The sequence below is a fragment of the Carettochelys insculpta genome, chromosome 5, assembly GCF_033958435.1.
Source record: "Carettochelys insculpta isolate YL-2023 chromosome 5, ASM3395843v1, whole genome shotgun sequence".
Taxonomy (NCBI): domain Eukaryota; kingdom Metazoa; phylum Chordata; order Testudines; family Carettochelyidae; genus Carettochelys; species Carettochelys insculpta.
Genome location: NC_134141.1, coordinates 19,197,455 through 19,219,310, shown reverse-complemented (window position 1 = coordinate 19,219,310; position 21,856 = coordinate 19,197,455). Strand labels below are relative to the sequence as shown.

At 41.6% G+C, this 21,856-nt stretch overlaps 1 protein-coding gene across 2 annotated transcripts in view; it reads right to left on the bottom strand.

The window, feature by feature from the left end:
• Positions 1-21,856, bottom strand: part of TLE1 (TLE family member 1, transcriptional corepressor) — a 94,205-nt gene that overhangs the window by 53,400 nt on the left and 18,949 nt on the right. Inside the window, exons 5-6 of one of the 2 annotated variants that reach the window (XM_074994719.1) lie at positions 13,559-13,621; positions 12,541-12,645 (exon numbers count right to left, since the gene is read on the bottom strand). In XM_074994719.1, the coding sequence (XP_074850820.1) occupies positions 12,541-12,645; positions 13,559-13,621 (168 nt within the window). The remainder of the gene's footprint in view (positions 1-12,540; positions 12,646-13,558; positions 13,622-21,856) is intronic. The other variant, XM_074994718.1, reaches the window with a different exon arrangement.

Below are 21,856 nucleotides of genomic sequence, written 5' to 3'. Positions count from 1 at the left end.
GATTGTCTCCTTTAGAAAAACACTCAGCATCTATGCCAAACAGAGCACTTGTATTGTCTGCAAATGGGGAAAATGAGAAGAGGGAGTGAGAGAATGGATAACAACAACAATCTGAAGACATAGCTACAAAGTAGGCATTCACCACTTTGGAGGATAGTAACAATTACATTATGCTTATAATCACTTTCTTGTCACTTCAAAAGACATTAACGGCTGTTCTGTCTCTCTTTAAGAGCTCAGCAATAGTGAGAGATAAAACTCAAAAGTTGGTAGCAGTTATATGGTCCACTAGGCATGCTCATTAGCACGTAATTAAAATCTAGACACCTGCCTTAAGAAATGTGCTCAGAGAAGGATGAGTAACAGGTCTGTCTTACCACCAATTACTATGATAACTTGAGCAGCAAGAGCTGTGTTGGTTTTTAGGGGGGGAAGGGGGCGGGGAAATGGCAATGATGCAGGTGAAAATAATAGTATTGTGGTAATTAACCACAGTATTGGTTTAAAAATGATCTCAAATTCAACCACAACTGCTTTGCTACCATACCCATTTCTCTAAATCCATTTAATATCAGCAGAAGAAAAATTCAGCTTGTCATTTGGAAAGCTGTATTAAGCATTATTTATTACCTTAAGTTTTCTGCCCCAAATTCCTTTCACCCCCCAAAACAACCCAGAGATTAAATACTGAAAAACTGAATTACATTATCAAGGTGGCAATATTTCACTAGTCCTCTGGTTTGGAGTGAGTGTGTTAAAGCCCAATATTTAAAGCATGCAACCTGGACCCAGTAAATTTAGGTCCAGTTCCTAGCTCTCTAAGATTTTATGTGGTATGCTAAGAAGAAATCTCTATAAATTCCCCATCTGCAAAATGATGATACTTTTCCTTTCCTTAACTCCTCATCTACCCTATGCAGATTGTAAAAACTCTTTTTATAAATCTCTGTAGTGTATCAAGCATCTAAATACCCATGGTCAACTTAAAGTTGCCTGTAGTTTTAAGATTTCCACTTTTCTTGCATTCTTCAACTGCTGCATAGTATGTTGTATGCTACCAGAACCGGAGCTGTGTTTCAAATACAGAAGCAGTGGCCCACATTACTCAGAGTTGTAAAGCAAGACCGCATGTTTGCAATAAGGCTTAGAATCCTTTGCTTTAAAAAGGTACTATTAAAGTCAGTTCTAATGATTCAAACCACTAATACTCTTATGGCTGCCACGTCAAATTCCTATGTAAATCTGCAGAGGTGTATCCTGTTAGCAGAAGATTGTACTTACCCACATCGGCTGGCCTAGCCTGGACTGCCTATCTTAGGCATGTGTTCAACTCCCACCACAACTGTATCTCAGCACTTCACACTTGAAAGTACGGTAAATCCTCAAAATGCACAATTTCATGTTGCACTTCTCTCTCATTAACGTGAGTTAAGCACAACTCAAAATCCTGCTCCCCTTGTCCCTGGTTCAATTCCCCCCACCTTGCCCCAAGCAGTCCTGGTTCAAACCCTCTGCGGCCCAGCTCACCACTGGCGAATGGCTCCAGCTCAACATCCCCCCACCCCCACCCCATGCGTGGCTCCAGTAACCCTTGTTCAACCCCCACTCGATTCAACTCCCCTGCCTCCAAGGTTCAAACCCCCCTTCGAGGTTGCTCCAGCTCGGCTCAGCTCAGCTCCACCCCTCCTGGCTACAGAGCACATGTTCTGCCAGGGGAAAAAGCCACCCCTCCCTGATTTACGTGAAATTAGAGTTACATGAAGTTGCATGGGAACGCAACCCTTGCACAACTCTAGGGACTACTGTATTTATCCTCACTACACCCCGTGAGATAGAGAAGTACAGGTTGAACCATTTTAGTCCAGCACCCTGGGGACCTGACCAGTGCCAAATGAGAGAAGTTGTCATACAATGGGAGGTCAATATTGTCTAGCAGCATTACTACTTACTGGGCTCTTGGAGACATGTAGGGGTAAATTTGAGTTAAACAACAGCCCAGAACACAGACCCAGGACTGATGGCTGTAAGGAAACTTTTTGGGACCACTGGAAACTTAGCCACACCCACTGTAAGTGGTTAACTAAAATGGTGCCATGTTACAGATGTTACCAGATGACCGTGCCAGACTAGAGATTCAACCTGTACTGATGCTCTAATTTCAAAAGACAGGAAGCTGAGATATTGGCAAGACCTGGACCAATATTGACAAAGATCCTTACACAGACAATTTCAGAGCTACCACTGAACTGTCAACTAATTCTGTAGGCATCTTAGTCTCCAAAGTCTCTACCAAATGGCATATGGAAGATAGGGTTGCCAACCCTCCAGGATTGGATTCTGCAATCAGCATCCGTCTCCCAGTGACTACTGAAAGGGTATTTCAAGAAAATGGCATTATGTCACACTGGGGGGGGTGGGGGGGGAACATCTCCTGAAATAGCTTCAGTCACAGTTAGCAATCCTATTTGGAAAGCCTCCTGTGCTGTGACATCAGCCGACAGCTAACAAGCTACTTGGAGCAATAACACAAGTCAAAGCTACAGAGACCCTAAAGCAGGATTGTGAAACTAAGAAGAAGCATCTCTCCCTTTAGCATGGCCCCGTATTGTAGGCACACACTGAGTATGGCTAGGCCCTGTCAGACCCTGTAAAAGTACGGCCAGATGTAGGCCACTGATTGTAGAAGGTGGCCAGCATCCACACAAGACAGCTGGGGACAAGTGGGATGCATGCATGCTTGTCTTCCCATCTGTTCCCTGGGACTTATGATCTTTCCCTGGGATGGAGGAGACCTGGGTTCAAGTACCTGCTACAAAACATGTCTGGGTCTCTTAGGCATGCAGTGAATGTCTTAAGACCGGACGACACACTAGCTAAGTTGTTAAATGTGCATTTTGTCCCAGTGATTTTAGCTGCCAACTTACGGACTACAGAAATAGCTGGCCTAACTGCCAGAGAAGGTTCATAACTGATCCCACAGGGAAGCATTTATCTCCAGCCTGTCAACCAGGCACATAAGCCTCTTTTCCCTCACTAACATTTCACTGCTGGCTAGCTTAGGTGCCTTGCCATCAACTTGCTGACTTCTGAGGATTTCTTTCTTAGGCCTGCCTCTCTCCCTTCATGCACTGTTTAGGCAGCACGAGCACCTAACTAGGGCTAGCAGATTCCACGGGGTGGGTGAGCACCTATCAGGTGTTGAGTGGAGGAACACCTAAATAACTTTGTGGGACCTGGGCCTAACACAATTCAATCAGGGTCACAAGAGGCCTGTAGCGGAGGAGGGAATTTAATCCCAGACTCCCAGCACTCAGGTTATCAATCCTCGCCAGAGCCCATCCTCCTCTCCACACTCTAGTTTCTAAGGCCTTGTCTATGTGAATGCTTACTGCACAGTACATAGTGAGGGACAGATTTTTGCTCAATCTCACTGTGAACTAACTATTCACTTAGACAAGCCCTAAGGGCTGAGACCAGGTTATAGACTCACAAAAAGATGACTCTCAGCAGCTGTGACATTGAGTAGATGCAAATTTATACTGCGATTCACCCTACTGCGATCAGGCAATGGATGGTGCAAGTAGAATTTGTAGGGCTCTCCCCTGAGCCACAGATCAACACAGCCCCCACCAGCTATTAAAAGCTATTGAAAAGCCTAAATGTGTCAGAGTGGAGAAATCCTCCCTTCCCTGCTTTCTTACAGACAAATGCATGAAAATAGGATCTTCATTGCTCCTGCGACTTATTTTGCCTTCTCACAGAATCATAATCCTCTTCAGCATTATTTGGTAATGTGGAGATGACAGAGGACAACACAAAGTAATGACAAATTGCAAACACAAAAAATTTGAGTATGTTTGTCTTATTTTAAAGCAAATGCCCATCATAATAGCATATTAGCAGAATAGCTTATGACTATTACCCACATTTTCCATGTGAAATAAGCTAACATTCCAGACCTCCAGCCGTCTACTTCAGTTAATCCATGCTAATACTTCTGACATCTCAAAAACAAAAGTGAAAAACACCATTGCCAGTTTCCTTAAATTACCTCAAACTTATCCGACTGTGATGGGGTAAATTAAGTAGAGGGAAACACTGGTTTTGATATATAGAGATACACCTATCTTGAAGAACTGGAAGAACCTTCAGAGGTCATTGAATCCGGTACCCTGCCATCATAGCAGGGCCTATCACCATCTCTGAGAGATTTAAAAAAAAAAAACAAAAAAACAAAAAAAAAAAACAAACCCACAACTATTTGCCTCAGAATGCTAAACAGCCCCCTCAAGGGTTGAACTCACAACCCTGGCTTCAGCACTCTCGTGTTTCTTAAACTGGGGACTCAGGAGTTATTTTATAATTATATGATTTAAAACAAGAAAGCAAGCAATTTTTCCAGCAAAAGTATACTGTGACGCTTCTGTATTTTTAAATCTGATATTTAAGCAAGGTGGGAAAACTATTATTTCCTCAAGCTCTCTCCTGGGAGGTTAGGTCAGAGAAGGTACAACAGCTCGTCCTTCCACTAAACTCCTGGGAAAGATGTGCAGAAATCCAGCAAAGACTAGTTTTTATCTCCCTCCCTTCTGGCACCCAAAGGGCAAGCCCAGGCACAAGATCAAGAAGATGAAAGATCTTACTGCAGAGCTGGACAATACAGTTTAACATGGTACACTTTTGAAACAATGGGCGTGAATCATCCCACTTACCTGTCTCTCATGCAACTGTGATTGAGCATACTGGTTGATTTCTTCTGCTTAATATAAGCAGTTAAGCTTTCACTGAGTATTTCAATTACCATATTCTTAATACTCATTGACTTGGAGAGAACAGTTACACAGCACTACAGGTGTGACTGACACTTGAACAAATCAGATGTGGTCTTTGGCTCAAAGACCTTAGAAAAATGGAAAAGAAAGGAAAATTAAATGAAGACAGCTGGAAAACCTGAGAGCAAGAGAGACAAAGTGGCAAGCAGTGGTCCCTGTAAGCTGAGTGCTCGGGCAGCCATGCAAGAGAGATTCAGGTGCTGCCCTTCTGATTAGCAGAGCCCCCACACCTGCCAGCATATTTCTACAGGTCATGCACATCCACACATGCTTTAAACAACAAAATTTATTCCACCACCAGGTAGCAACAGAGGGACCATTGGGGCTGGGATCAGAATTGGTGCAACAACAAAAATCAGAAAGGATTGAGCCTAGGCTACTGGAACATTACAACGGGAGAGAGGATGATGAAGTACAACAAATGAAAGCATCTGCAAAGTGCTGGTTCTAATTGGGAAATAAAAATATCTCCTTATTTGCCAAGGGTGTCCCCAAACCCCAAAGGCATTAAGATGTCATGAAGGTCTAGAAACTAAACCTAGAGTAGGTCTACAAGCTAGGCATCTTGATCTAATCCACATTTTAAGTGATTTTGGGGATAGAAGACTAGACTTTAAAAAACAATGAAAGCATGCTTTTCTATTTTAAATAAATAAGTGCCATTCATTCTGGAATTAGGTCCAATGAACATTACTAGAACACATCTGTCAGCACACGGGTACTGCTCTGAAATTCTTCAGCCAAGAAAGAGCGAAGAATAAGCTTTTATGGGTCAACCACACATTCCTTGTAATGCTGCCCACCTCCAGTTACATTTGCCGCTTTTGTCATCATGCCTCTAAAAAATCTAACCAATGCAAGCATGTCCACACTGTTTTGAGATGCAGATGATTTGCTCAATTATACACCAGTCTAACAGAGATGTATTGTTTCCTTTTTTATGACTGATGTAGAGAGAATGCTTTCAACTCTCTATACGTATTTACTTTAAACAAGACTTATCCATGATGAAGACTGATCAGACAACTAGCGAAGTGATGACAGGACAGAAGCCAAAAGTGTTGTTTAATAATGGAGAGAGGAAGGGTTTTTAATCAGTTTAAAACCAAAAAAGATTTAAACAATTCCACTTCACTTACTGATGTTTCAGATACTAATCATTACGGTTGAATTGTGTGTTTTCACACTTTGGGTTGATGCACCATACAGATATCCCTCAGATCCTCCAGCAAAAATAATGGAAAATAAATAGCACCAAGAGATTATGCATAATTGTTGCCATCTCGCAAGAATGGGTATTTTGAGAACTGTGATTAGTTTGTGGCCCACCTTTTGAGAAATGGGGAGCATTTGGCAAGAGGAATCAAAACAGGGAGGAATCCAGTAAAAAAGAAGAGCTGAAAGTCAAGGTACCCACTTAATCCTCATGTTAAACATGTCAATTGCTTTCAAAACGATAAATGTTGCCTCAGTAGTGTTAACTAAATGCAAACTGACTACTTGTTCTCGTATTCAATGCAAATATGTGCTAAGAAAGTTCATGTACACATTTTGTGCAAACTGTAAATATCTGATCAGCAAAAGTTTTAGCTCGTTTCTTATTGGTTGGTATATGAGGTGTACCAAGATGCAGGTTATCTTGCACTCAGCCTTCTGTTTAAAGAAAGCTAACAAGCCATTGCCCCAGAAATTCCCATACATATCACTTGCTACAAAATACAGATCACCGGTAAGGTGACTAAAGCAATGCTACAACTGCTTAGCTCTTCACTTGTACAAAAGTTTGCATTCATTTCTGTTCTAGTCTGTATTTCTGTTTTATAACAAAACATATAGCCTAGTTATTTATAGGCTTTCCAAGGATTAACTACACACTCATAAGAATAAACCCTCAAGAGGTTAACTTCATCCTCTTAAGCTTCACAGGCTACCATCCCAAAGATAGCTGGCAACCACAGCTAAGGAGAGAAAAATAATTCAGTATTTTACTAATCCTTTAGCCAATCACCTCATGCAACAGTGGAGAGCTCTTTTGGAGGTCTGTAACCCAAATCTCCCTCAAAAAGTACTGTCAATCCAAAAAAAATGGTTGTGCGAAACATCCAAAGTATTCAGGATTGTATGCTACATTCTCTATACTAAAATTTGCAGATTTGTAGATCTAAATTAAGAATACACACTTTCATAAACCATCTGGATTTTATTCACGTTGTCAGGATACAAAGTCTTACAAAGTTACATTAATACTGACAATAGGATAGACCAGCAGTTCCCAAACTACGTTCCAGCGGAACACTGGTGTTCCATGAGCAATTGCAAACTGTTCTGCCAGTGAAATTGATTAGCAATGGTCTCCTCCCCATTCTCAGGGGAAAAAAAAAGTTTTGGGAAGCAATGTGTTCAGTTTTACACTTTTGCTCACCACTGGCTTAGACCAACAGTAAACTGTGCCTCAACCTCCCCAGCTCCAGCTTAACCACCCACCCCTGGCCCTGCGCAGCCCCGTCTCAAACCTCCCAACCCCGCAGGACCACGGCTCAACCCCTCCAGCCTGATGCAACACCCCTTGGGCCCCACATGGCTATGGCTCAACTCCCCATTCCCGGTTCAACACCCTCGCCCCCATGCCCCTGTGGCTCAACCCTCCAGCCCCAGATCCCCCCCACCCCGCAAGGCCCAGGTCAAACCTCCCAGTCCCACATAGCCACTACTCAACCCCCGCCGGCCCCACATGCTGGAGGCTTAACCACCTGCCCCGCCCCACCCGCCCGGCCTGACATCACCCCTTAGCCCCACACAGCAGTAGCTCAACTCCCTGGCTGACTCAACACCCCCCCAGCCCCATGTGGCTGTGGATCAACCCTGGGGCCCTGGCTTAACACCTCCCCAAGGCCCACACAGCCACAGATCAATCCCCCATACCCCAGATCAAACCTCTCAGCCCCATGCAGCCACGACTTACCCCACAGCTCACCCCTGACCAGCCCCACGCAGCCACTGCTCACCCCGCTCCGGGCTGCGGCTCAACACCCCCTGGCCCCACGTGGCTGTGGCTCAACTCCCTGCAGCCCCAGTTCAAACCTCCCAGCCCCACGTGCTCACAGCTCAGCCCCCCACAGCCCCAGCTTAAACCTCCCAGCCCTACACACCCCTGGATCAACACCTTCCCTGGCTCAACTCCACCCCCGCACCCACTCATCCATCACATTCAACTTATTAAGTATGCTGATTTTATTTATGTTTTATCTGTCATCCCTGCTCTATTTCTTTTGTTAATGTCTGGCTTCACTATTTGAGTTGTGTTTACTATACAATAATTATAATTAGTATTATGAAATATCCATTAGTAACATTCCTCAGTCAGCATGATGTAAAAAAGATGAAGTGTTCTGTGGAGAGCGCTGTGACATCCAAGTGTTCCACGATGGAAAAGTCTGGAAACTTCTCAGAAAGACTCAATGTAACTGTCCCTAAGCTCTTCTTCTTGTGAGCGATGGACACCTTTGATTTTTCCAGCCTGTTGCTCAATCAAACCTGTAAAAAATCCCTTCAAATTCCACCATGATAATCCACTTAATCCTTTCATGCCACAATCTGGATTCTCCCAACTGCCAAAACAGACTTCAGGCACAGGACTGAAATCTGTGGCCCCAAGGAGTTAAAAAGTGCAGCTATCCTTTACAATCAAAACCTTTGAAATAATATCTAGTAAATCCACTTAATCAACTTTAGAAAAAAAACAGCAAAATGAACACTGGTATAAATTCAAAGAAATAACCAGGTATGTAAAATATTAGGTATTCGTACACAATGGTTAAAAAACTAAACACACCTCATCCAAACTAACATATGTAATGATTTAACATGAGTACTCAGCTAAAGCTCAATTAACATTCATTGCAGTAACCATCAGTAAGGGGCTGGGAACAAGAGTATGTGAACACCTCACAACTGACCTTCCACCAATTAATTAATACTATCAATATCAGACAGTTTTAAACCTGAACTATTTCATTTTTAATCTTTAAAGTTTCTGAATGCAACAATGTACCCATTAGTTTCCCCAGTCTAAATATACTTGGTCTATATAGACTGCCTGAAAATTGCCTTTACATCAAATTCAGAAAAATTCAACTTTCCCAGCTTTCCTCCAAGTAACTAAAGGAGTGGAGCGCTTGTGTCTTAAAAGTGGCCTACCATAAAACTAGTCTTAAGGACTGTCTACACCTAAATATTACAGTGGCACAGCTGAGTTGCTAAACTGCTTCGGTGTAGACTCTACCTATGCTGATAAGAGGTGCTCTCTCATCAGCTTATGTCAGTTTTTTCCAAATGGAACCTCTGAGTTCCATGAAGTGAAAATTAGGGTTTCCATGAGAGAATTCCTCTGCAGCTCCCTGTCCTGCTGCCACTGAAACAGTAGAACTAAATTTAATTGGTTAATGGCCGGTGGAGTGGTGGGAAGGATGAGACTGTTAAACCAACTGAATTTAGTTCCATTATTTCAGCAGTGGCAAGGCAGGGCACCACAGAGAGCCGCTCACTTACCCTGCTACTTGAGCAGCCACACCCCTACGGCAGGCATGGCTCAGCTCACCCTCACCAACAGAGCACCTTTACGCCAGCCTTCTTTCTGCTGGGCACATGTGGCTGCCTGGTGTAGGCTCCCCAGACAGCGCCAGATAGGTTAGTTCTGGGGACGGGTTTGAGGTAGAGGGGATTAAGCCTCCCCTAGCTTATCTGTACACCCAAACTCAGTCTTTAAACTCTTTAATAACTCAGTAAACAATGCAAGACTGAATTTGGAAACGGTTATTTTATTTTAAATCACTACATCATGTCAGGAAGTCACTTTTTTTTTTTTAAATAAAGGAAAAAAAAAATCAGTGTTCAGACAGAAATGCCAAATACGCAGCTTTTATCTAGTCAGGGAGAACACCTCAGTCAACATCTAAGAAAATGCTTAAACTTCCCTCCCATCACCAACATTCACTGTACAGAAATTTCTTGAGTACTATGATGCCATAAGCTACTTGATGTACCTTACACTGTTGGAGAATGCTTCAGCCTATTTGCATTTTAAAGAAGCCTTTCATGATCTTTCACACTCATAATAGCTGTCTAAACCGTTAAATTACTATTTCTTTTCTTAGACTGAAAGACACTGCAGTTTAAGAGCATGGCCCCTCTATTGTTCTTTACACTAAGTTGGGTCCCTGAACAATACTGACAGCTGCTATCAAACTGGGCTGCGTTTACTTTCACTGCAGCTGCCACTTGTAGGAACAGCCAGCCTCCTGATGCCTCCTCCCCTTCGGGGAGACAGGTTGACACACTGCATGTTCAATGAAGGGGAGCAAAGGTCCACTGAATTGTCAACCCAATTTTATGCTACTCTGATTCTTCAGGATGCACACAATCCCTTTCAAACAAAATAAAGCATATGTCCAAGCATGAAGCTTATTGTGCAGCCTAGGATAATTACTGATCACCTAAAAATGAAAGAAATTAATTTGGCATGCAATTGATTTCTGGAATGTGTAAAATAGTTTTAGATTGAAAATTAGAACTTGTGCTATGTTTATTCCCTCATTCATAATATCTAAGCTATGACAACACTGATTAATACTGTTTCATAAAACATGAACATGCTTCAACTGAAGGATCAATGGTAATTTAAAAATTTGAAATTTATAATTAGATTAACATACCTTCTCCTACCACCAAAAAAACCAATGTCTTAACAAAACAAACAAAAGTCTTAATTGTGTGCTGGAGTTTTAAACCAAAGAGCACAGAACTGAATACTTCTCATCCAGCCATTCCCTTCAGGCCAAATAGGACAATACTATTGTAGCAAATTTGGTACAAGTTTTGCTTAACAGTAAGGCTTCACAGTCAGGACAAATCTCAAATCTAATGTTGGACACTTTTTTTTAAAAATATTTTTAATGAGCATGCAAAAGTGTGCTACAAGTTGAGTCCATAATGGAAAGACTTTTATTCAGTATCAAAACAAAAAAGCAGTCAAGTAGCACTTTAAAGACTAGCAAAATAGTTTATTAGGTGAGCGTTCGTGGGACAGACCCACTTCTTCAGGTCTGAAGAAGTGGGTCTGTCCTACGAACGCTCACCTAATAAACTATTTTGCTAGTCTTTAAATTGCTACTTGACTGCTTTTTGTTTTGATAGCGTATAGACTAGCATGGCTCCCTCTCTGTTTTTATTCAGTATCTGCCCTTGGCAAAACTGTTCACTTTTAAACCAGAAAAAACCCCACAGCTCTATTAAAACTTTGCTAATCAAATATTATATATGAAAACACACTATACAATCTGTTCTTCAAAATAAGGCAATTCATTACACAAGCAAAGCACAGAGAAGACTGCAGTCAAAGGCACATTTAACTTTTATTACTGAGTGAATTCACTAATCATGTGTAACAGTCAAAATTTGAAAATAAGAGAAAAAACAGGGCTCAGATTTGAAGGGGGTATGTTTATGCAAAGCTAATCTGTCAAGTGTAATAAAACAGCTTGAATAAAATTTAAGCTGCAAATTCATTGAACCTCCCCATTTGAGGGAGGAAAAAGCTATTAGAAGGAAATGAAGGTCACCCTCCCAGTTTTTTCTCCAACCTAATTGACTGCCAATAGCTTACCACAAGCAAACCAACTGCAGATCTGCAATTGAGAAACTGATTAAAGGAGCGTTTTTCAAGCTGAGGCTCATTCTTTTAAATCCTCCCTTCCTCTTATTCCCCTCCGCCTCACATCTCTAGTTGGGATGTAATTTTAAGCACAGATGGATTAACTGGTTCCATTGTCTGTAGACGTCATTGGACTATGGCACTGTTAATCCATACAGCAGCATGTCTAATTATCATTACAAAGTGTCTGAGGGAACTATAAAGACCAGCAGGGCATCTTCTCACAAGCAATTAACATAAATTGATAAATGAGTAATTTGAATCAGCTCAAGGAGCTCACATATGAATAAAATCAGAAAGGGTGGCTTCTTGTTTCGGCTACTTTTCACATAGTCTGGAAGCGGAGAAAACATGAGAAATATTCTAGACTTAGTGGTGGGGGAAATGAACTCGTGCAGTGGAAGGAATTCATGGTTCACAGAGTTCATTAATGCAAAACAAATGACTTGTGATTGACAACTAGTCACAAGTAAGCAGTATTAACTTATTTCAGCATCGTTAGAAGCACAAACTTGGTGAAAGGCTATTAGACCACTATGTCAGACAATTAATACTACAATACTTGAAAAAAAGTCTCTTGCTTTTGATTAGCCTGCTACTTTAAAATTCATGAAAGATGCTGAAGAAAGGAAAAGGAAGAAGACTGAATAGTTGTATAGAGGCCAAAAATTCAAATGTCACAAAAAGCAGGAAGGAAAACAACGGTAACTTAGATCAAATAGTACACAAAACCCATGATCAATAGATAATAAATCTTTCAAACTCACTGAGCTTTCTTGTAGCAAAGGTTTTGATATAACAACATATGGGTGCAGAGAATGAAAAGACACTGTCATACAATAAACTGTCTTTAATTCTACCCTCTCTAAAATTAGAGTGAGCCACGTCAAAGTTTGAGCAACAATATTAAGTATCAAAAGAGAATTAGATATTAAAAAATTCTCAAGTTTATCTTAAAACTACTAAAATCAATAAGAAATGAAAGCTGGTTATACACACTGTAGGAGGTAGACCTGGAAGGCCACGTACCCCGATGATGGCATTTAGTTCAGCCATGGTCACTTGTTTGGCACGTTCTACTGCTTGGGCCACTTGCTGCTGATGCTATTTTCAAGGAGAAAAAAAAAGTTAATATTGTTAAGTTGTTAAATGATTAAACCAACTTTTCCCCAGTTCACTATAATTGAGACCAGATACATTTACAGTATGCTCAGAAATAGCGTCTGTATAGAAGCATGCAAAATAAAGACAGAAGCTTAAGTTGATTATTATAGGTCATCTCTTACCAGTTAAGATGTAACAGTACTTTGTTACTCATTATTTAATTAAAAGTTATGAAGTAATTGAGAACTTTCAGTAATTATTATCACCAGATTCTAAATGACATGAGAAGGTGCTAACCACTTTAAACTAGTGTCTGTTTTAGAAGTCATTTATAAGCCCTGCATCCAATACAATGAACGTAGAGGAGATAACAAAAAGGTTTCCTACATTAAATCTAACAAGAGCTACAAATAGTCTGAATAGTTGCAAAGCATTTGAAAGTCTAATACAAAGCAGGTTCCAAAACTGAATAGAAGTATTCTTTAACACTCCACAGATGTAGTCAGGCAATGCTTTGTACCCCTGCACATTTTGCGTTTGAGCTACCATGCATTACCTACCCAAAAATAATACCTAAGTATTTTAGTACTGAAGGCCAACACTCTTATTTACACCAAATTTCACACTTGACTAAGTAGCAGTTAAGTTAGTATTGTCCTTAAGAAAAAAAATTGGAAACAAAAGTAGTACAGTAATTTTACTGAAGAGAATTAAATTTGAAGTTGAGCTACTGTCACCAGTTCTTCAGTTCAAACTCAGATGTTAGACCAAATTAGCAGGGGGGTTGTACACTTCAGCTATAACAGATGTTCCTCACACTTGTGTGTTGTGATAAAATTAACATCTTAAAACTAGCTAATTTGCAAACAGAAGCAACATAATTGCACTTTAACAGCTGAACAGTTTTACTTACTTCCTGAGACAAAAATGGGATGACTTGTGCACAAATTGTATTCAATCTCTTGGCGATTTCTGTCTATAAAAAAGTAAATATTTTAATTAAAACATCCATGAAGTATGTTATCACAGCTCAGCTACTTTACAGGCTCATATTTAAGTACAAGCATTGTAAAAATTCATAAAGATGTCTAGTGAAACTATAAATGGTTACTATATAAGCCCCTAATAAGGCCATTGACCTAGTTCATTACTATAGGACATCTGCTGTATCTCAAGACCTAATCTCCACACACATTTATGCAAAAATCTGGTCTTTATAAGTAGCTCATTACCAAGGCAAGGATTTGTTCAAATCCCACACAAGGTAAAGCCTTTTTAAAAAAGTCAGATTTATTACTCAATTTACCAATTTGCACAGAACAATCTTCTACAAAAATGCTACTGAAGTAAAGTATCAGAGGTAGCCGTGTTAGTCTGTATCTGAGAACAAGAAGTCCTCAGCACCTTATAGAACAACAGATATTTTGGAGCATAACCTTGCATTGGCAAAGACCTGCTTGCTTCATCAGATGCAAAGATTCCTTTATGGGGCTTTTTTTTTTTTTTTTTTTTTTTTTTTTTTTAAAAAAAGATCAGGTACTGTAGGTTCACACAATGCTTTTAGAGACCACAATATACCGCCAGCTATGAAGAATTTACAATTTAAAAACCAGGGGAGGGGGACGATGGCACAACACTTTAAATAATGGAAAGGGTACAGAAGGAAGGATTACTGAAGAGGTGCATATAAAAGGGAAGAAAGTATTTGGCAGGTAAGTGGTTGTGGGGAGGACTTCATTACATGGGCATGACATGGACAAAAGGTGCTGAAAGCAACGGAGGACTGAAAGCATAAAGAAATAATAGATAGAGGTGAGGTGGGCAGGAGGAGGTTGCAGGACTTTGAAAGTAAAGACTAAGAAGGTGACAAAAGAAGCAGCCAGTGAAGAAACTGATCTAATAGAGACGAGAAAGTGAAGATAAAGTAGGAATTTTTGAGACAGTAAGATGGAACCAGAAGTATACATGAGATACCCAAGAGACAGAAGCAAGAACGACAGTGCAGAGACTTGGCAGAGAGATTCATTTCAGAAACATTCATTTAGAGACAAGTGAAATAATGAAGCAGATGAAGGAGGGAACAGAACCCTTAGGGAAAACATACAGGGGGCATGGAAAGGATAAGGAACTACTAAAGCAGCAGGTAACGTGACTACAGAAAGGTAGAAGTGAAGAAAAGAGCTTAACAGGCAAATTCAAATATTTCAGTTTTGCAAAACTCCCATTCCAATTAGACTACCTTCCACCTCAGACACAGTACAGTCTAAAGTTGAGCCTGCTGGAGCCAGGCATTCTAGATTTTATACGTCAAAGGGGAGTGTCTGCACCTGCTCACAAAGTCAACTATCAGAAGGGTAGCTGTCTTACTCTGTATCTGCAAAAATGAGAAGTCTTGTGGCACCTACAGACTAACACATTATTTGGAGCATAAGCTTTCATGGGCAAAGACCCACTTCATCAGATGCACGTACCAGCCTCTCAGGGGCCAATCAGCCCCCAAGAAATATTTGCCAATGGGGGCCAGGCCCCCGACATTAGTGAGCCCCAGAAAATGAGGCATGCAGAAGCCTTCACCCTACACAAGCCAGGACATGCTGCTGTCTGAAAACATGGTCTGCACTGCACAGCCGGCATATGGTGTGGCGTGGCAGAGGCTACCCTGCCAGCTGCATGGCACCTGTGGGGTTGGAGGGGGGCTGCCCGGTACAAATGTGAAGCACAGGAAAGAAGTTTCTCATCCTCTCCTACTAACCCCGTGCAGGGAAGAAGACTTCATCCCACACAGGGCAGGTCTGATGGGCTGCTGTCTTGTCCTCACAGCCAAGCTGCCATGTGGTGTACTGGGGCAGGGGCTAGCCCACTAGCCAAAAATAAGATCGGAGTTCTCCTGATGGCTCCATGCTGGGGCTGTTTCATGTCTAGATGTGACTGCCATGCTGATCATAAAGAAATGAACTCAAATTGCCAGCCTTCCTGTTTCCTACACTCCTGGAGAGCAGGGGAGGTGAGAGCACCTGGAACACACACATTCCGGGCATTGTCGGTCACCTCTGGAGACCAATCAAAGGGCTTTAAACTAACATCATTTCCACACTAGCATTAATTTGATCTTTTAAATTTGAATGTGGCATTACACCACATCCAAGTGTTGAGGGGAGAAAGTTGACCTTAGCACCTGTTAAAAATTATCCTCATGACATTTACAGTGAAGACAGTCTCATTACAAAATTCAGCTAAGTGCCTTAAAATCGACTTTGTGCTGAAGCATAGACATAGCCTAACTGACTTTCATCCATTTATTTATACCTCACTGCACATCTATCAGAGTCCACCAACTTAAATAAATTTAAACTCAGAAGATTAAGGGGGAGATTTTCAAAGGCACAAAGACCAATGAAGCACCCAGCTGCCATAAATAGTTAATGGGAGCTGGATGCTTAAATTCCTAATTGTCCCATTCCAGGGAAGGGGGAGGAAAAAAAAAAGAAGCTTCCCCTAAGTAATCTGTCTAATGTCAAGCAGCAAGTCAGTAACAGATCAGTGATAGATGAACCTAGATCCCCTAACTCCAAGGACTGTAAATAACACCCTACCTGAATCCTCTTCATCCCCTGTTCAATCACTAAACCCTAAATCTGTTTCTGCATCTTTAAAATAAGAGCTAGGCAGTCTTCCCTCTAATTTTTTTCATCTGTATGAAGAATAGGTTTTCCTATGTGCACCAAGCCATGTCAGCGTGCACACCACCAGTAGAAACACATGCTGCTGGCTGTGGATGTTTGTGAACACTCTGCTCATCAGCTGGGTGGCACTTGACTCTCACCTGATGCTCAGCTTAAAGAAACACTAGAGCTGGGGTCAACAGAGAACTAATTGCTGAAAGGAAGAATTCCCCATCAATTTACCTCAAGTGAAATTCCAGTATTACTTCTTGTACCTTTTCTTCCCATTCCACAAGACAAATACCCACAAATACTTTTTTTAAAATAATAATAATAGGCTGGCAGGAGTTGTTTGCATTCTTAATTCTGTGGGCAGAGCCTAACTGGGACCTTCAGTGATAAATTAAACACAATGAATAGCAACAGCAACATGGGAAAACTTATGTTTGATCATTTTAAAAAAGTGCTACAATCTATGGCTCACCAGTTTTTGTATGATGTGCATTTCTTCCAAGTTTCATGTCTGCAATTAATACTTCGTTACCAAAATTCACTTTTTGCAAATTGTTCCTAATACCCTAACTCCTTCTGAGCTGGAGATCTCCAGCAATTAGGCAGCCAGCTGTGTAACAGACTTGCAACCCCATGAGGAAAGGGCAGTAACATACTGGTCCTGACTGACTGAATGCCCTAATTAAAATTAGGTCACGAGTCCTTGTTTTTAGGATGGGAGGAGATGAACTCTAGTTTCAAGTGGAAAGCAATTCTGGTCAGAAAAGATGACGTCTGGGATTTGCAAAAAATAGCCTGTAAGCTGGATCTGGCCAGCCAAGCTGCAGGATGCAGCCTGAGGGCACAGCAAGATCCTCAGCCCAGTCCCTCTTGCCTGTCCCGCCTCCGCATGTTGCTCATAAAAGCTGGCTGTGCGGCCCTGTTTGTCTGCACAGGTGGAAGCCTGAAGGAGAAGCTTCACTGCACTGCCCCACCCCCAGCAAAAGCTTGCCACTCCCATTGTCCAGTTTCTGGTCAACGGGAGCTGCCTGTTTGTAGAACAGGCAAACATTAATTACCCCTTCCCGTTTGCTTGCAGCTGTTCAGACACACGTTGCTCTGTGTGGCTGGGTGCTTTGAGCAGCTTGCCAGGGCATGAAAGGCAGGAAACCTGCTGGACAGTAAGCTGGCAGTTGCCCAGGTAAGTGCCTCCTGGGCAGAGCTTGCCTCTGGCACTCCAGTCCCTTCCCCTCCCAACCTTATAATCCAAACCCTCTGCCCCACTTCCTGCACCCATACATCCTCCCAGACCCTGCATCCACTTCCTGTGCCGCAGGTCACAACCCAAACCCTGCAACCCAAACACCTGTACCCGGTCACAACCCAGTCCCAGACCCTGCACCCTCTCATACACTCCTCTTCTGCACCTAAACCCTCTCCCAGACCCTGCACCCAAATTCACAACCCTCTCCTCCACCCAAACTCTCTCCCAGATCCCCCCCCGCCCCCTCCAGTAATGGGTCAATTAAGAGTTTTCGAAAGCAGGGATTAAAGAAATCAGAGTCAGTAAATCAAGATCATAGCATCACTGATAACTTTCTAGTTCCACGTACACGCTGAACTTCTACAGTCCAGCTTTCCATTATTGTGCAGCATCTGTGGTCTGGCATCCCTGTGGGTGTTCCCAGGCCGGAACACCTGTGAGAAAGAGCCAGGCCCCACACTCAGCACTTCTCCCCAGCCCTCCTAGAGCTTCCAAAACATGGTAAATAGCTGATGTGTGGTGCTCAAGGGATGCTTGTGGGGAGGAGGAAGAGATAGGGTAGTTGTGAGGGTAAATGCACTCTTGCTGAGCTGCCCAGGGTCTCCACAGCCACCCCACCTCTTCCCCCAAGTGCCCCTGTCCCCACAGTCCATGTTCAGTCAATGTCATCCCTTCCACTGCCACCAGAGCAGAACCCTGCAAGTGGCAACAACAGAAGGGTCAGCATGGGTCTGGTCAAATGCCAAGGGTGCTGGATTAGGGAGGCACAACCTATAGTGGGGTGTGAAATTTAAACTACTGAGGGAATTCAGATTTTGTTTTCCTGAAAAGCTACTAAAAGCAACATAAAAATGTGTCTCTCTTGATATGGGGAGAAAATAATCAGCTGTCTCACCTTATACAACCCTGAAATGTCTCCATTATTTCTTAAGCATCTGAAGATTAGTTTATATCATCTGTATTTCAGAAGTTTTGGAACATTAAGCTATGTACCTAATACAATCAAAGTCAGTCAGCAAAGACAGTTGTGACATGTGGGGAGAGGGGGAAGCCTTTTTATTTCCCTCAACTTTCTATTGGTTCCATCCAAAAGTCTCATCTGAACTTAGGTGGGGAAGCACACCCCTTAACATTTTTGGGTATGGTTTTAGGAGGGGTGTTTAAGCTCACCTCCATCTAAAATCACCATTAGTTACTGAAGATCTCAACAATCAGATTGTAAGTCACCTGCAAGCCCATTAATGGTCTTCTGAGTCCCTCCAGCTTCCTTCAATTCCCTTGGACCTACCCAGATTTAGGAAAATACTGCTTTAAGCAAAGTAGGTATTTCATCAACAAGCCTGAAAAATGTTTTAGATTGGGGAACTAAGGGATGAACTCATCCAGCTACGTACTCCTGCACAATGCATCTAGCCTTCACTTCCTATTATATTACCTTTGCAATACAGTTCATGAAAAAGGTGACTCCATATGCACAGAGTGAAATTCTCACAGACTTATGAATAAAAAACGTCACCAGAATATGCCAAGTTTCATCACAGCTCTCACAGTCCTTTCAATCCAACAACAACAACATTAAATGTATGTTCAGGAAGAGATATGCTTTGGAAACTTTCAATGTGAAATCTGATTATGACTAAACCAAGTAACACCACATTGATGAAGAATAGTGATTCTGTACATCTAGCTATATCTGCAATTCCTATAATACCCATACATAAAACCACAATGATAGTTTAATGTTTTCTACCTTTGATAACATGACTGTAATCAGAGGATCATAGAATACAGGACTGGAAGGGGCCTCGAGAGGCCATCGAGTCCAGCCCCCTGCCCCAATGGCAGGACCAAGCACTGTCTAAACCAGGCGTATCCAACCTGCAGCCCGCATGTGTCCCCGGACAGCTAGTAATGCGGCCCCACAAAATCATAAACTTTTAACATTATTATGTGATTTATATACATTATATATGTTATATGTGGCCCAAGACAATTCCTCTTCACTCAGTGCAGCCCAGGCAAGCCAAAAGGTTGGACACCCATGGTCTAAACCATCCCTGATAGGCATCTATCTAACCTGTTCTTAAATATCTCCGGTGATGGAGATTCCACAACCTCCCTTGGCAATTTATTCCACTGTTTGACCACCCTGACAGTTAGGAACTTTCTCCTAATGTTCATCCTAAACCTCCCTTGCTGCAGTTTAAGCCCGTTGCCTCTTGTTCTATCCTCAGAGGCCAAAAAGAACAAGTTTTTTCCCTCTTCCTTATGACACCCTTTTAGATACCTGAAAACTGCTATCATGTCGCCCCTTTTCTTCTCTTTTCCAAACTAAAACAAGCCCAATTCTTTCATCCTTTCTTCATCGGTCACATTCTCTAGACCTTTAATCATTCTTGTTGCTCTTTTCTGGACCCTCTCTAATTTCTCCACATCTTTCTTGAACTGCGGTGCCCAGAACTGGACACAATACTCCAGCTGAGGCCTAAGCAGCGCAGAGTAGAGCAGAAGAATGACTTCTCGTATTTTGTTCACAACACACCTATTAATGCATCCCAGAATCATGTTTCCTTTTTTTTTTTTTGCAACAGCATCACACTGTTGACTCATTTAGCTTGTAGTCCACTATAACCCCTAGGTCCCTTTCTGCTGTAGTCATTCCTAGACAGGCTCTTCCCCATTCTGTATGTCTGGAACTGACTGTTCCTTCCAAAGTGGAGCACTTTGCATTTGTCCTTATTAAACTTCATCCTGTTTACCTTGGACCATTTCTCCAATTTATAAAAATCATTTTGAATTATGACCCTATCCTCCAAAGCAGTTGCAACCCCTCCCAGCTTGGTATCATCTGCAAACATAATAAGTGTACTTTCTATGCCAAAATCTAAATTGTTGATAATAATGATCTTCTACTCAAACTTATGTGCCTAATTAGCAATTTTCTGTTGCCTCTCTCTCAAGGAGCCTTTTAAAATACATGACGTTAGAAATTCCAGTTTGTTGACTTTGTTGAAGTATCATCCAAAATCAATCATCAGCTAAGTCTTTTAAAAATAATTATCTGAACTACATCAGAGTACTTTCTCAAACAGTGGAAGCAGGATTAGTGATCAACAAAACAAAAAACACACCATTTAAGTCTTCAGCAGTACAGGGACAAAGTTCACTCCTCATTGGTTTAAAAAAAAACAAAAAAAACCCACCACATAAACACTATAAACTTAGGCTACCTAGAAGCACACGTACTTATGAGTTCTACATATCCACCCCTACCACATTACGTATCTCCAAGAGTACTAGTTGCTTATTTAGCAATCCAGAGAAGAACACAGAGTGTATTCTGTGTTCCTACATAATTGCCAATCGTGAAAACTTCAAATGCAGATCCAGAGATGACTACAGCTATTTAAACCCATTATTGTAAGTGCCAACTGCCATCACAAATCTACTAGAAAGAAATATGCTTGAAAGCCAAACTGAAATCCTTTAAGAAAGTCTTAACAGTTTAGCAACTCATGACTTAAGTCACTAATTTTTGCATCTTATAAACATATTTTTATAGTTAATCCGGCAGTTGCTCAAACTGTTCTTTTAATGGTTACTTGGGGAAGTCTCCAATCTGATGCAGTTATCCATGGATCATTTTAACTGTCCTATATATGCCTGAAAATCAGCAATGAGGGGTGAAAAAAATTCACACAATGTTTCTTGTGCACAGTAATGAACTCTAATTGCTCATGTGCTCTTTGGCTCACTATCAAAGCAGACTGCGGAGGCCTGCACTGCCTGCGAATGCTCTCATATACGTATGGCAGCTCTGAGCAGAGCATCTCAAGTGCCCTTAATTGTTTATGTTCTTAATGCAGAGCCTCTTGAATACATTCATTTTTAATAGGAGGCTGGAGTCTGGGGCCTATCAAAGAATGACAAAGCAATGCCATTCATTGGTTCGTCCTGTTGTAAAGATGGTCTTTTGATTTATTTGCAAATGACAAGCTTGTCAGGCTCCCGATTCAAGTGCTGCCCTCCTTTTTGAAACATCATTAAAATTAACATGAAGGAATTCAGCTGCTGAAGCTGAGCCAGCAGTGTTTGCCTTCATGCAATTTTTTTTTCTTTTTGCCTTGGTTCCTTCTAATTAATGACAAATGTTTTGACCTAACTGTTGCCAAGCATAAGTATTTGTGTTTTAATGTCATTTTGCTACAGTTGTGTTACAGACATGTGACCAAAAAAAATTAAAAAAAAATAAAGAGTGACACGTACTGATAAATAAGATTGTCAGACCTTTTTG